The sequence below is a fragment of the Sinocyclocheilus grahami genome, unplaced genomic scaffold (genome assembly GCF_001515645.1).
Source record: "Sinocyclocheilus grahami isolate Dianchi unplaced genomic scaffold, SAMN03320097.WGS_v1.1 scaffold532.1, whole genome shotgun sequence".
NCBI lineage: Eukaryota > Metazoa > Chordata > Actinopteri > Cypriniformes > Cyprinidae > Sinocyclocheilus > Sinocyclocheilus grahami.
The window spans coordinates 395026-409795 of NW_015505711.1; the positions used below are offsets into that span (position 1 = coordinate 395026).

Below are 14770 nucleotides of genomic sequence, written 5' to 3' on the forward strand. Positions count from 1 at the left end.
GTACAGTTAATATTATTAGCCTCCTACATGAAATGAAGGTATTAGAGTGGTTACATTTACACATGACACACAAACACACACTTCATGTCCCGTGGCTGTGAGTACCGAGCTAATCTGTAATTGGTTCCGTTTGACCCGCTCCATCTCTGGAGTGAACACCACAGGCGTTCCCTTCGCAGACAGGTCCTTATACAAAACCTAGAGTAGAAAAAACAGCCCCCCCCAGAGGCCAGTCAGACACTAAACACCATGACAGACGCAAGAGTTTTGGAGAGCAGTCACATCAAACATCACACACAACACATAATGAGCTTATATCCCAGATTTAAAAAGAGGAACCTGGTTGGGAAGGGAATACGACAAATGTAGGATACACAAGTTTATCTGGTGATGGATTAGCAACAATGTCTGGAGTTGAATAATCCCATACATTTGAGCTCACAGCAGAAAGGGGACCTAACTAGGGTGGAATATGATGTGGTCAATTACATTAGATGAAAATGGGGTTTAAGCATTACATTTCATACGCTTCAATTGTTTTGCATCAATGATGGGATTGTATAAATTGGAAAGTATACTGAAAGCGTTAATGGGATCAGAGCCACTCTCAAGTAAACCCTAGAGGAGCTTCCACTACCGAGCTGATGTGCTTCTGATTCTCTTTGACCCGCTTCATCTTGGGGAGGTCTGGTATGTCTGTGCCTTGACTCAGCGAATCCTTGTATTTTATCTACCCAAGGATTAATTTCGACATATCAAATAAACAACACAAACATGAACCAAAACAGCTAGAGAACGAACACCCACAAAGATGACATACACAACAATTTTAGCTCTGTTGCAAACCCTTAGTTGCCTCCATAGGCAGCTGCCTTCTAAAATTGTATCATAAGTGCCCCAAAGTGGAGTATTTGTACATCTTTACATAGGCAGCTCTACACAAATAGCATAAACTTACATAAAGGTGCCAAAGCTTTCAGGTCAGGAGCGTGCTTATGATGCTTTAAAATGCTTCCAGCATAGGCAGCTTGTTAGGTTTCGGGGCAAAGCAATTGTGTTGAAGGAATCAATAATGTTGCTGATAAACTGCAGGTTTTGTAAAATAAATAAATAAAAAACAATAATTTAAATTTAAGGTTTGGTACCCAATTATTACATGAAAGAATCAGTTGCTAGTTATTAGCCTACATCTAAATAAATACCAAGTATTACTGAGGTTTTTAACAGGATAATGTATGACAGGATTTTGTCACATGAGGTAGATGAGAGTTATACATATTGTTATAAATTATGGATTTGATGCAGTGATTTATTCCTAGGGTCACTAGGGGGACTAGTATAAACAGATGGCGGCTAAAAGGTTTTCTTAGGTGATGGAGAGACGAGGAACAGGGAATGTTTTATGGGTGGGATAGAGGGTCACACCACAGTGTACTGTGCTAATATTTTGCTGATTGCGTTTAACTCTCTCCATCTCTGGGGTTTCTGAAAAAGCTGTTCCTACTCCCAAATTTTCCTTGCATTGGATCTTTAAGCATGTAGAGGCAATGGGGCAAAAAAGGTAAAAATTTCAATAATTTTCAAATATTAATGTATAAAAGAATTCAAAACTTGTGTGAAGAAAATGTAAAAAAAAAAAAAAAGAACATTGATCTCTAGCATGAAAAAAATGTGGTAGAGTAATTATATATGGTATGAGATATGAACACTACTGTTCAAAAGTTTAGGGTCTGGTACATTTTTTAATACTTTCATTCAGCAAGAATGCATTAAATTGTTCAGCAAAGACATTTATAATGTTACAAAATATTTCAAATTCAAATAAATGCTGTTCCTTTGAACTCTTTATTCATTGAAACAAGTGTGAAAAATATATTACAATAGAAAACTTCATAATATTACTGGTTTTACTGTATTTTTCACAAATGTAAACAAATGCAGTCTTGGTGAATATAATAGACTTCTTTTAGAAGCCAGAAACTTTTAAACAGTAGTGTATGAACATAAAAATAAAACAGTGGAGGGGGATGTTTGGGTTACTTAGGGATATTTATCCTTAAAAAACTGAAGAAGGGTGAGACTTTAAAGAATATTAAAGAATGAGAGAATAAATTTGTCTAAATAAGGAGTCTTCTTCAAAGAGGAAAAATACTACCGAGCTGATATTCTGATATTCGAGTTTCCCATACACGCTTCACCTCAGGAAGGTCGGCTACAGATATGCCTTGATTTAAGTGAATTCCTGTATTTAATCTAATATACATTTCAGTCCATTAGGAACATGAAACAGCTGACAAGATAAAATAAGTGATAAAGACAGAGTATCGGCACATATGCAGAAGAAAAAATAAGTTGAGAGTTTTAAACAATGCAACACTAGTCAAGTCTTGAGACCAGTGTCAAATGAAGATGGATAAATGTATGGGCCATGTTATTTTATGTTATTTAAAATGATGAGAGGAAGTGCCTATTTATTTCAACTCAGTGAAACATTCAAATTATAGCTTGATATTAGATGGCATATATTAAAATGAATGTTTGTGTTTGATATTACATTTCTTAGGATGCTGACAGAATTTTGATTAAAATCAGGAGGCATTTTGGAGACACTCCAACAGGAAGCAGGGTGAATGATGGGGTCACACCGCAGTGTACCGTGCTAATAGCCTCCTGATTGCTTTAACCCTCTCCATCTCAGGGGTTTCAGATATGGCTGTTCCTTGCCCAAGCTCCTCTTTGTACTGGATCTTTGGGATTGTACAAGCATAAGGAGGCATTAACATTTGTTTTTGTTATCCCTTGGAATAAGTAGTTTTCATTTGTTTTGTCTGGAGACACTTCAGAATGTGCCCTTGCAACATAAAAACAGACTAAACATTTGAGAAAAGGACAAAGAAACAAAAACATTTCAAACACACATCATTGAAGACAAATACAAACCAAGATGTAAAATATGTAAATAGTAAGGTAGTAAAATGGTTAGAGATATTGTTTAGGATGAAGAAAGGTCAACAGCATCAAATTTGATGATTACCGTTAGTGGCTTTGCTCGTTTATGACTACAAGTTAATGACTATATTAGACTAAGGTCTTAATGACTATATTAGACTTAGGTCTGTTTAGGATATCTATATTTACATTATATAAAAAGAGTTAACAAGAAATGTTAACTTGTGGTTGCAGTACATAAAAAAAAAAGAAAAAGGTGGTGTAAAGCAAGAAATGGAAACACAAAAAGTCCACAAAAAAAAAAATAGACCAAATGGTTAGAATGTAGGGGAAAAAATATACTCATTAGGCAGTAGGTACCGAGCTGAAATTCTTTGTATTTTCTTTAACACAAAGCATTTCAGGGGTGTCCTTTAGTGCTGAAACTTTGCCCTTACTGTTTTTAAGGTCAAGCTGGTACTGAAGCTAAAAAGAAAAGAGCACAAAGGCAGTCAAAAATGACACAAAAATGCAGCAAGAGAAAACAGTGCAACCAAAAAGAGAGAATTGCGATATAGACAACTACTGTAACTAAGCCAGCATAAGAAATGTATGGCTACTCTTTTCATATCTGCCTCTCATTTATATTTTTCATAGACAAACCGGAAACACAGGGACCAAAGACAACAAAGGATACAAATATCACATTTAAGCTAAGATGAATAAAACAGGAACATAATACGGACGCAAACCCTTGAAGAAACACTTACAGTGCTGAAGTTCTTCTGGTTCTCACGCACTCTTTGCATCTCAGGAGTGTCAAACACAGGCACATAGTGGGACATAGTCTTTTCAGCCTCCTCCTTGTACTTTTTCTATAAGATAAAACACAGAGATTCTGAGTTGACAAAATTGAGTTGTATCAACAATATCTTTCATAAAACAGTTATAAAAACAGAGGCACTGGATGATAGCTTAAAGACTTATCACTTTCCATTAATAAGGTTTAAAAAAACAACAACAGCCTAATACTTTTAAAAATGTCTAAAAGTCTTTTTGTTTCATTTTCAACAAATAGTGAAAATAATGGTGAATAACCTTCAGAAACTGTTCATTGTCAACCTCAAGAGGTCAAGCTGAAAAAATCTATGAACTGTTACCAAAACGTGTCAAGCTGGTACTGAAGCTAAAAAGAAAAGAGCACAAAGGCAGTCAAAAATGACACAAAAATGCAGCAAGAGAAAACAGTGCAACCAAAAAGAGAGAATTGCGATATAGACAACTACTGTAACTAAGCCAGCATAAGAAATGTATGGCTACTCTTTTCATATCTGCCTCTCATTTATATTTCTCATAGACAAACCGGAAACACAGGGACCAAAGACAACAAAGGATACAAATATCACATTTAAGCTAAGATGAATAAAACAGGAACATAATACCCTTGAAGAAACACTTACAGTGCTGAAGTTCTTCTGGTTCTCACGCACTCTTTGCATCTCAGGAGTGTCCAACACAGGCACATAGTGTGACATGGTCTTTTCAGCCTCCTCCTTGTACTTTTTCTATAGGATAAAATACAAAATTGACAATACTGCGTTGACAGAATTGGCAAAATTGAGTTGTTCATGAGATTACACTTAAATAATCAATATCTGCTATAAAACAGAGGCACTGGATAATAGCTTTAAGACTTATCACTTTCCATTCATAAGGTAAAAAACAGCCTAAAACTTTTTTAAAAAGTCTCATTTTTTTATTTTCAGCAAATAGTCAGTGAAAATAGTGGTGATAACCTACAGAAACTGTTCATTGTCAACCTCAAGACGTCAAGCTGAAAATATATGAACTGTTACCAAAAGGTGTCTACTGTGTGAATCCCTGATTTGTTTGAATTTGTAATTTTCTACCAACACACATGCAATTAACATTAAAAAAAGAAGCTTCTTAAAGAAGCAAACCTCATACCTGGCTCACAATGTTCCTGATCTGCTGAGCGTGGAGGATGTCAGGGGTGTCAATGACTGTGGTGTATGTGGCTCTGTCATGCTCAGCATTCTGCTTGTACTTGGCCTGGAAAACAAATTCAAAACAAACCCATGTATCAATTAATGTTGAAATGTTGATGCTGATAGTTAAAGGAATCACCTCACAACTAAGTGAAACATTTAAATGATGGGTTGAAGATCATTTGTGTACCTGACTGAGGATTTCTGTGGCATTCCTTGCCCTCAAGAAGTCTGGAGTGTCATTAGCCAAAGCCAACATGCCTTTTCCTTTGATCTCTTGCTCCAATGATTTCTTGTACTCTCTCTGCAGGAATTGGGCAGACATTATCATACTCATGTGACCATGTGCATATGTTTGTGTTTATCAGTGATATTTACATTCACACCAAGAATCATTCCTGTTGGCTACAAACACAATAAAAAGCAGCATAAAAACTGCAAAGAATAAGAGGATATTAACATCAGAGGTGTAAACAAAACATAAGGGAGGTCACTTAGAACTGGAAGACAAATTGACATTTAGTGGGAGTTCTTTGGGCTTTACCAAACCTGGTGGCGAACCAAAGGGAGACTCCATTAGCTTGATTAGTTTTCTCATTAGCAAGAGGCAAATGGATTACTTTCTGCCTGATTAGTGTGTTGAGGAGGAAGTGGCGTTGTGGCAGAGGACTGCAGGTAAGATAATACAGCTGAGCTTTAGCCATCCTACCTCACACAGGATCTGAGTAGCATTCTTTGCTCTCAGTAACTCAGGAGTTTCCTCCAGCACTGTAAGCCCTTTACCCTTCACCCCTTCCTCTAGATCCCTCCTGTACTCTTTCTACAAGGCGGAGAAGAACAGAAAGACTGCAGACACATAGCACACACAGACATAGACACAGTACTTGTGCAGTACTGCGCTCACTGACATTTCTTTCAACGTCACCAAGCATTTGCTCTGGGTTTGAAATAAAGCTTCACATCCAGAATATAATCAAGGTGCATGTTGTCCAGACACCATTAAAGTAACTGAGTATAATCTACATAGAGCAAAGGCATTGCTGAGTTTGAAAAGCAACTTGATATAGACATAAACAATGTTCATCAGAAATCTCACAGGCAAGAATATTAGCAAAAAACAATGTCTTTAACATTTGCATTCTTTTCGTAGCAGCATTCTGATGATTTTAAAGACAAACCCAGATCTAAAACGGTTAAAATAAAATTAAAAAATAAAATTAAATAAAATGTTATTTCATGTACATGCTCAGGGTAATCAAGATCTAAAGAGGTTATTTTAAAATAAAACTAAATAAAATAGATTTAATGTAGGTTTAAAAAAAAAAATCAAGATATATGATCATAAAAAATTGGACAAACCTTAATAACAAGGTTCCCACACCTTTTGATCAATGACTTTTAATGACATTTCTAGTCAAAAATGTCATGAGAAATCATTAAAAATAATTTTTAAAGAGATTGCACAATTATGCATTACGAGTACTTTTCATGTCCATGACTTGACATGTCCGTGACTTTTTAGAACTTTGTTCATTTCCTTGCCTGGAATCACAATTCCTGAAAACCTGGAAATCCTGACCTGGAATAAAATTTCCTAATATCTCCAGGTTTTCCATTACTGTGGGAACCTTTGTGAAAACAAACGCGCACACACACACATAGATGTTGGAAGGGGAAGGGAATTACTGAGAGTCTATTACAGCGGAAGGATGGTCCATGCATACTAACCATAACCTACTCGGGTGTAATGGAAACTTCAAAGACACTCATGTAAGGATTATAACGTGTATGTGGTCTTAGTATTATTACCAGGATGGAAGGAAGAATATATAAGGGCTTCATGTTACCTCGCTAACAATTTTCATGGCGTGTCTGACATGCATCATGGCAGGGGTGACCTCCAACCCAGAGAGGTTCTTTCCTTTCATTGTCATCTCAAAGTCCTTCTTATACTCTTTCTATCCACCGCAAAGATAGAAGAGTGAGAGATACATGAAGCTTCTGGAATACGAGTCCATGGTCACACTGGTTCCTCAGTCAGTGACATTTTTACAGTTCATGTTTCGAGTATCTTGACATTCACTTAAACTGCTTTTTCCCATCAGTGTGTTGTATCTACAGTGAAACCTTCAAAACCACTTTAAAACTATGAACACGACACACATAAACGCCTAGCATAAATTCATGGGTCCTGGTTGGAAATTGTGGTGTCCCAATTACTTACCAGCATTACGATATTTGTATCCACACAAAAGCACAGTATTTGAATTCCACTTAGCATTTCTCATTCATTCACACTGGGTTACAAAGAATACTTGAGCAATATACGCTGTTATTTGTTTTGCACTGAATACAATAAGCTTGGGCAGCAGTATTTACCTGACTCTGCAGATGTTGAGCCTCCTTTGCAGTTACGTAAGTAGGAGTCTCGAAATCCAGCATGGCTTTGCCTCTTTCTCTCTCATATTTCTCCTTATATTTCACCTGTATTCAACAAAAGCCCAAAGGTGAGGAACATACAAATAGAAAAAAAGTTATTGGTTAAGCAAATAATGCTTGTTAAGCAAACACCAAAGCTTTGTTTGCATACTGAATCTTTTTGTACAGTCTGTGCTGTATTTTATTTTTATTGGACGTCAATTAATCTGCCATATTATGTTTCTAAGCACTGAGACTGAGAATAGAGTTTACTATAGGATTTACAGTGTGGAAAATTCATTAAAATACAATGGATGTTTATGGTGTTTTTACAATATAAAATGTCTGGGGTTTTAATGATGAAGTGGTGTGTTTTTACAGCTTTGTTCTTACATAATGTACAAATAAGTCCTTGTAAAGCAGTTTACAGGACAAACTAACCCAAACAAATGAAATGTAAGTGATAAATAAATCTATTATAGCTGCATGAGACTGACAAGCCTGATGAAATGAAATAAACATGTCCAGTATGTGTAGAATCAGTCTTCGTTTCACACACAGAGAAGCAGGTGACGTCAGCTGCGGAAAGCTCTAGAACTGTATGTGACTTACTTGACTCTGCAGCTCTGAGGCCTCTTTGTGGTGAAGCTGCTCAGGTGTGTCGGGTATCATATGGTAGTGACCCCTACTCTCCTCAAACTTCTTCTTGTACTGGTACTAAAGAGGAACGGCCAATAAAGCAGCTCAATAAAACAAAATGGAAATCCAGTGCTTCATCTCTCCCATGTTAAAAAGGCCAAAAATGACCAAAAAATGAAAAAGTGGGGACAAAAAGAAAAGAAAAGAAGAACGGCTGTCATGTTCATAAAACATGAAGGAGGCCGTATATAGACAATGACACTGATAATGTAATGAGCAAGATGTTGTAAACTTCAAATAATCTAAAGTTAAATAATATCATACATTTCTATATATTAAATATTCTAATATCAAAATGGCTAACCTAACCTGCTTCTCCTAGAGCATTCAAACTACATACACCAGCACAGACCAACAGACAGTTCTTATTTAGTGTGTTACATCTTTTCTAATTCATCAGATGTACAGTATGTTTTACCTATAGTAGGGCATACAATTCGCAAAATTGTCTTAGTCTTAGATAATGCATGAAGTAATTCCTTCTAGAGTTTTTAAGCTGTTTCCACCAAACTTGACACAGTCCTTCATCCTGTTTTGACTCATTAGGCTTTGTAACCACCTGACAATGCTCTAACAACCAACCAGAATGGCCTAACAACTGTCTAGTAACTGCCTACCAAGCACCCATAATGCTCAAGCAGAACACATTAGCTATAGAAGTATATAAAGCATACGTAACATCCAAACTTCAAATCTCTCTTTGAACTGTCCAAGTATTCAATCTACATATCCTTAAAACTTATTTTCAATCAAACCCTTTACATATTTTTTTTCAAACTGTAAGTAAACTGGAGTATTCAGTCTAAGACTTGTAACTTACAACTTCAAACAGCCCAAGGTTTTAAACTACATATGGCCTAAATAACCTTATTTGAAGGTTATCCATAAAAATAACCTTTTCAAATGGTTTTTAAATGTTCAGATAAAACTGTCAAGCAAACATTCACGGTCTGCTTTGGTAAGCTTTCCTTTTCTAGTTTATATGCACACATTATAATGGAAATCAAAAATGTAGATAGAAAAAAAAAGGCATCCAGGGAAAAGTTAATTAAGATTTAGCAGGGAATGTTGTTAAAGGAAAAATGGGAAAAATTAGATGTTAGAGCGCTTATAGGCACTAGGCGTGTTAATAAAAAAAAGAAAAAGGAAAAGAAAAAAGAAAAAAATAGCACTAGGGTCACGTGCGAGCAAAAACGGAGATAGTTCAACTCTAATGCTAGTACTAGTATGTTTAAAATCGGATGATAAGGGTCACTACCAAATGATAGCCTGGAATGAGTAAATAGTTTCAAATGGGAGCTTTCTATAAGGATGAAAGATGGATCTTGTGATATTACATGAAGATGTGATATTTCACTGTTACAGTGTGTGAGATAAAGCAGTTTTGATGAGAGGGAAATTAAGCCGGCTGTAGAGCTCTTACATCACTGGCCAGCTTGCTAGTGCTCAGGCTGTGCTGCATGGACAGAGACTCCGCCATGTCCGTAACAGGTTTGTGCATCTTCTTCAGATCCCCTTTGTACTTCACCTGCATGATAGATATATGCAAAAATGCACCATGATATGAAACACTCTCAACGTGATATGTGACTGGTAAAATAGTGTTCATTCAATTTTTTTTTAAAGATTGAAGCACCTCGCTTGCAAGATCATTGGCATCCTTCAGAGTCTGATAAATCTTGCTGTTCTTCAAATCATAATGTGGTCTCTTTCCTTTCATCTCCTTGTCAAACTTCTCCTTGTACTTCAGCTTTTGAGAGAGGACAGTGACATCGTTAGTTACTGGTAGTGTTGTATTATCTCCATCCAAATTATTATCTCGGAGCCAAAATGCTTGCGAAAGCACAGAGACATGAATATCAAATGAATCGTTCCATGCAGTCATCAGTGGAAAGAAAGTGACACTGAAAAGAGTCTCATTACAATAGGGTTTCAGTTGGATCTAATACAGTATGATTCAGATCATGTTCACACTGTACTAGCCCCAAATGGGAAGACCAACATAAAGTTCAGAGCATTCAAAAGCATCACATCAACATATACTATTTGTGGTATTAAAGCTGAAGTGTGTGATTTCTGTCACTAGTATCACTGAACCAATGGAGTGCAATAGTGCCTGTCCATTTTCATCAGCAGCCTTGGTTCTGGGAAGTATTTTTCACATTTTATTTTCCCATAGGAATTTAAAAAAAAAGAGTTATTGCACAACATGAATTTGAAGCAAAAAAGTATTTGAAAAAATGGACAAAGTTACAAGACTGTGTACTTTGTTGTTGTGGTCCTTCATGGGAGTGGGTGGATGCAGAAAGGTTTCAGAATACTTTGTTTCTGACAACAGAAAATCCTGCCCCAAACTAACACAACATTTTTTTGTTTTAGATAAACAAAAGTCTTATGGATGGAAGTTTTATGAAAATGAGAGGTGGGTAAATGATGAAGGAATAAAAAAATTTGGGTAAACCATCCCTTAAAAATGGCCTACTTAAAGAAAAATGACACAATTCAGCTTTAACTGAAGGAAAGGTGGTAAAAAGGTTGAATCTTGTCCCATAGATTCTGAAAAACTCCAGATCTGTGGAGGAATCAAATTTGTGACATCAAGCAAAGAGTGTAACATGTGGAGTGTGTAGACCAAATGATCACTTTCAATACAATACAAAATAAAATCAATCTTCAATTGTGGTAAGTGCGTTTCTGGTCTCTTAAACATAGCAATGACAGGAATGATTTAGCATTTATTTAATTCTGTACATAATATAACAAATGAATAATAGAGTTGCTTATATTGAATCTGCACACTCCTCAATACAACAGCATGTCAAAGGAATGCAACAGAAAATTGGACACCAGTTCTGACAATTTGAGAGACAAGAGATAAAACAATTTGCATGCCAGACAAATAAAGTGGCAAAGAAATGTGCGCAAAATGCTACTGATTAATAAAAAAATTCTATGACAAAATTGTGAGTGCTGGCCTATAAGCCTATGCTTGGCAACAAGGCTTGCATGAGAGACACAAAAAGAGACAAAATGAGCAACAAAAAGACGCAAAAAAAAAATGAAAAAAATGTAAAACTGAGTGGGCAAAAACACTGAAAACCAACAAAAAACTTGTCTACAGGACCCAAAAATCTTCATCAAATCTTATCAAATTGAGTGCCACTGGAGTTCAACAACTGGGTGAGTCAGAGGGATAGAGAACATAGACATCAGACAGACAGAGAAGTGCAAATGTCGCCCCCAGGGGCCAGGGACCCTTCTTACATCACTAGTCACAGCACTCATTTTCTTAATGTGACGCATCTGAGGAGTGTCAAATGAGGCAGCACCATGGAGGGATGGCTTTTCCTCCACCTAAAAAGTGCAGTGAAATGGCAGGGTAACATCAATGAGATGGGACAGAACAGTGAAAATGAATTTATGAATTAAAAGATGGAAGGATTACAGAGAAAGGTAAGAATCAGGTGGATAGACATGAATAAATACAGCGCAGAGAGAGAACAGTGAGCAGATGAGGGTGGTACAGATGACAAGAGACACTCAGGGGCTCACATAGACAATGACAGTATTAATGCTGATGGGCATGAGAAGCACTGCTGAGGCATTTGAATCTGCTACAGTTATTTTTGAGTACTACCGCATAATGATGACATGCAGCTCCCATGATGGTGAAGGTGTAAGGAAATCATTGTCAAAATACATATCCAGCAGCTTCAAACGAAAGCCCTGTGTTCCTTGTGGATGAATACAATTAAAGTCTATGGATTGCATCGTGTCTAGTGTGGAGGTGCGAATGGTATTACCTGACTGGTCAGTTGGGACACCTCAGTGGCCAGGGTGATATCAGGACGGCCGAGCAGCGTTCCACCACGGCTGGCCTCCTGGCGAGCCTTATCACGGTATCCGATCTACAAGAACAGTTTTTGCAACCATTACTACCTACTATTACAACAATGCATGCGTTTTGTCAAGACTTTACTACAGAGGATTGCATACTAAAAGGAACAGTTCACCCAAAAATAAAAAAATTATACCATTATTTACTTACTCCTTTTGTTCTTCTTTGAAACACAAATATTTTAGGGAAACCTGAGAGATTTCTGACCCTCCATTGAAAGTATATTTCAAATTTAAAAACTTTTTAAACATTTTAAAAAGTACATATAATAAAGAAAGAGATCGTAAAAATAATCCATATGCTTCTTAATTCAAGTCTTTAGAAAAGATACAATCGTTTTATATAATAATAACATATTTTATGTATGTTTTTAATCACATATAAACATGACATAAACATAAATCTTGTTGCTTTGTGTGCAAGAACCAATAAGGTTTGTTCTTGGGTGTCAAGCAAGCACAGCTGAGCTGCCGTCGACCATATATGGGTGTTTTATGTGTTTGGAATGACATATGGCTGAGTAATTGAACAGAATTTGAACTGTCCCTTTAAAGTTTCCCTCACCTCACTGACGAGCTTAGCAGCTTGAGTGGCTTTCCTGATGTCTGGGCGGTCAGCAACCGGAGTGTACGTCAGCTTGGCTTTAGCCTCCTGCTTATAGGCGATCTATACAAAAAGAGACGTGGGATTTACAACGATCTCTGTCTGAGACTATTATTTGAGGCAGATACTTGTTAGTTCCTTACATTGCTTTGGTTCTTGGCCACTTCCATGGCATGTTGCACATCAGGAAGAGCAATCATTTGGTTGTAATTAGACTTGCCTTTCTCCTTTTCAAACTTCTGCTTGTACAATTTCTGTGAAAAGATCATGTGAGATTATGATTGGCGATCTCAATCGCTACAAATTAGATTTATTGTAATAAAGGGGTGAAAACTGAGTATTTAGACTTACAGCACTTGTGATTTTGGCAACCTCTTTGCTGTGGGCAGTCTCCCGGGTTTCAGCAAGAGTGGTGAAGCCGCCTGACTGGAGATCCTTTTTGCTGGCCTCCTTGTATCTGGTCTGCAGAAAAAGTTGTAAAACATGAATTCTCAAAAATATTTTACGGTGCTTTAATGAATCTACACACATTACAACATTACATTGTGCCTTACCTCAGACACAAGTTTAGCCACTGATTTAGCATGAAGGATTTGAGGAGTGTCATGGACAGCAATGTACTGGCCTTTGGTCTTTTCATACTTCTCCTTGTATTTCACCTGAAGAACAGTGACATTTTTATTAGTTTAACTAGTCACATTTTGTATGTTGATTCTCAAAATTGGAAAACGTATATGGAAAATGGCACTCACATCGCTGGCAAGCTCAGAGTTCTGCTTAGCCAGAATGGTGTATTTATCATCAGTAACAGACATTACACAGCCCTTCAACATTTCCTTATCGTACTTGTATTCAACCTGTGAATTACAAACAAATCAATTCATTAATCTGTAATGATTTTTTTCTCTATAACTGAAACCGTGGTAGAAAATCGAATGGCACGACATCACTCTGCTGGAAGCTGTTCTTCGCAGCATGGATGAAATCAGGTCTGTCCACAGTCCAGATCCATTTGTTCTTGGTGGCCTCATACTTCTTCTTGTAGTCAAGCTACAAGGAGGAAAAGCACAAAAAAATGATATGCATAATGAGACGCTGACTTGCAATTCAGTTTCACAGATGCACAGTGCAGATCAATGCAGACTCACATTGCTGATGTTCTTGTAGGCTTCCTTGGCGGCACGAATGTCGTGAGCGTCAGGTGCCATGTTGATGTGAGCCTTGTTTCTTTCATACACTTCCTTGTATTTCAGCTGTAAAAAAACAGAAGGTTGAAATTAAGTATATACTGACATAAAAAGAAATTGGTTCCTTTCTGCAAACGTACAGTAATGAAAGGTTAACCTACATTGCTGGTGATCTCCTTGACCTTCTTCATGAGCTGGCTCATGGGAGTGTCATGTCCAAGAGTGTAACTTGTTGCTTTGGTCTTGTTGTGTTCCATCTTATAAATGATCTAGAGAAGACAACAGATGAATGCATTCACATACAATGACTGGAGTAATTCTCAAGTGACATCTATATGTGTGAAAATTAGGAACGTCTATATGCATGTACAAATGCTTTCCACGTTATGGAAGGCAGATTGTGATAATACTCACATCGCTGATCTGCTTGCTGCGCTTGGCAACTTGGTAATCAGGGGTATCCAGCACTGCGGTGTACTTCGATTTGGCACGTTCATACTGCTCTCTGTACTTCCACTACAGGAAGTGATGGACAAGAAATGATAGTCAGTCTTAGTCAATCTTAATTAAGTTATTAAAAGTTATGGAAAGTTGTATAATAACTGGCAATATCATGCATTAAATGGGAAGGGTTTATCATGACAGACTTCATTTAAGCTAAAACTTGCCTTCCACAAAATTCATCCAGTGGAAAGCATGCAAAAAATGGCTTATGGATAGATGCACACAAACTTACATGCAACAGAGAACATGCAATATGCAGTGAGACAAAAGATGGAAGTGAAATGCAGCCTCAGGCAACAGTATACACAAAGACACTGACAGTTAATGCTACCGTATAATGTCTTCATCTCTATGCTCATTCTTCTGCAAACTTTTGAACATGGCATATCAACTCTGAATGTATTTTTTCTTTTATTGATGCTTCTGTTTATATAAAAAAATCATGATAAACATTGGCATTTTGACAATGTATTTTAAGGCAAAACTATTTATTTTATTCAATATTTTAATTACTTAATTTAACT

At 36.8% G+C, this 14770-nt stretch overlaps 1 protein-coding gene across 1 annotated transcript in view; it reads right to left on the minus strand.

Moving 5' to 3' along the window:
* Positions 1 to 14770, minus strand: part of LOC107555350 (nebulin-like) — a 59987-nt gene that overhangs the window by 7797 nt on the left and 37420 nt on the right. The window contains exons 104-126 of the mRNA XM_016238106.1: positions 14157 to 14258; positions 13904 to 14011; positions 13704 to 13808; positions 13501 to 13605; positions 13308 to 13412; positions 13110 to 13214; positions 12907 to 13017; positions 12699 to 12809; positions 12517 to 12618; positions 11858 to 11962; positions 11319 to 11408; positions 9691 to 9804; positions 9478 to 9582; positions 7968 to 8072; positions 7317 to 7421; positions 6785 to 6895; positions 5647 to 5757; positions 5128 to 5241; positions 4897 to 5001; positions 4389 to 4493; positions 3310 to 3414; positions 638 to 730; positions 106 to 198 (exon numbers count right to left, since the gene is read on the minus strand). Of these exons, the coding sequence (XP_016093592.1) occupies positions 106 to 198; positions 638 to 730; positions 3310 to 3414; positions 4389 to 4493; positions 4897 to 5001; positions 5128 to 5241; positions 5647 to 5757; positions 6785 to 6895; positions 7317 to 7421; positions 7968 to 8072; positions 9478 to 9582; positions 9691 to 9804; positions 11319 to 11408; positions 11858 to 11962; positions 12517 to 12618; positions 12699 to 12809; positions 12907 to 13017; positions 13110 to 13214; positions 13308 to 13412; positions 13501 to 13605; positions 13704 to 13808; positions 13904 to 14011; positions 14157 to 14258 (2415 nt within the window). The remainder of the gene's footprint in view (positions 1 to 105; positions 199 to 637; positions 731 to 3309; positions 3415 to 4388; positions 4494 to 4896; positions 5002 to 5127; positions 5242 to 5646; positions 5758 to 6784; positions 6896 to 7316; positions 7422 to 7967; positions 8073 to 9477; positions 9583 to 9690; positions 9805 to 11318; positions 11409 to 11857; positions 11963 to 12516; positions 12619 to 12698; positions 12810 to 12906; positions 13018 to 13109; positions 13215 to 13307; positions 13413 to 13500; positions 13606 to 13703; positions 13809 to 13903; positions 14012 to 14156; positions 14259 to 14770) is intronic.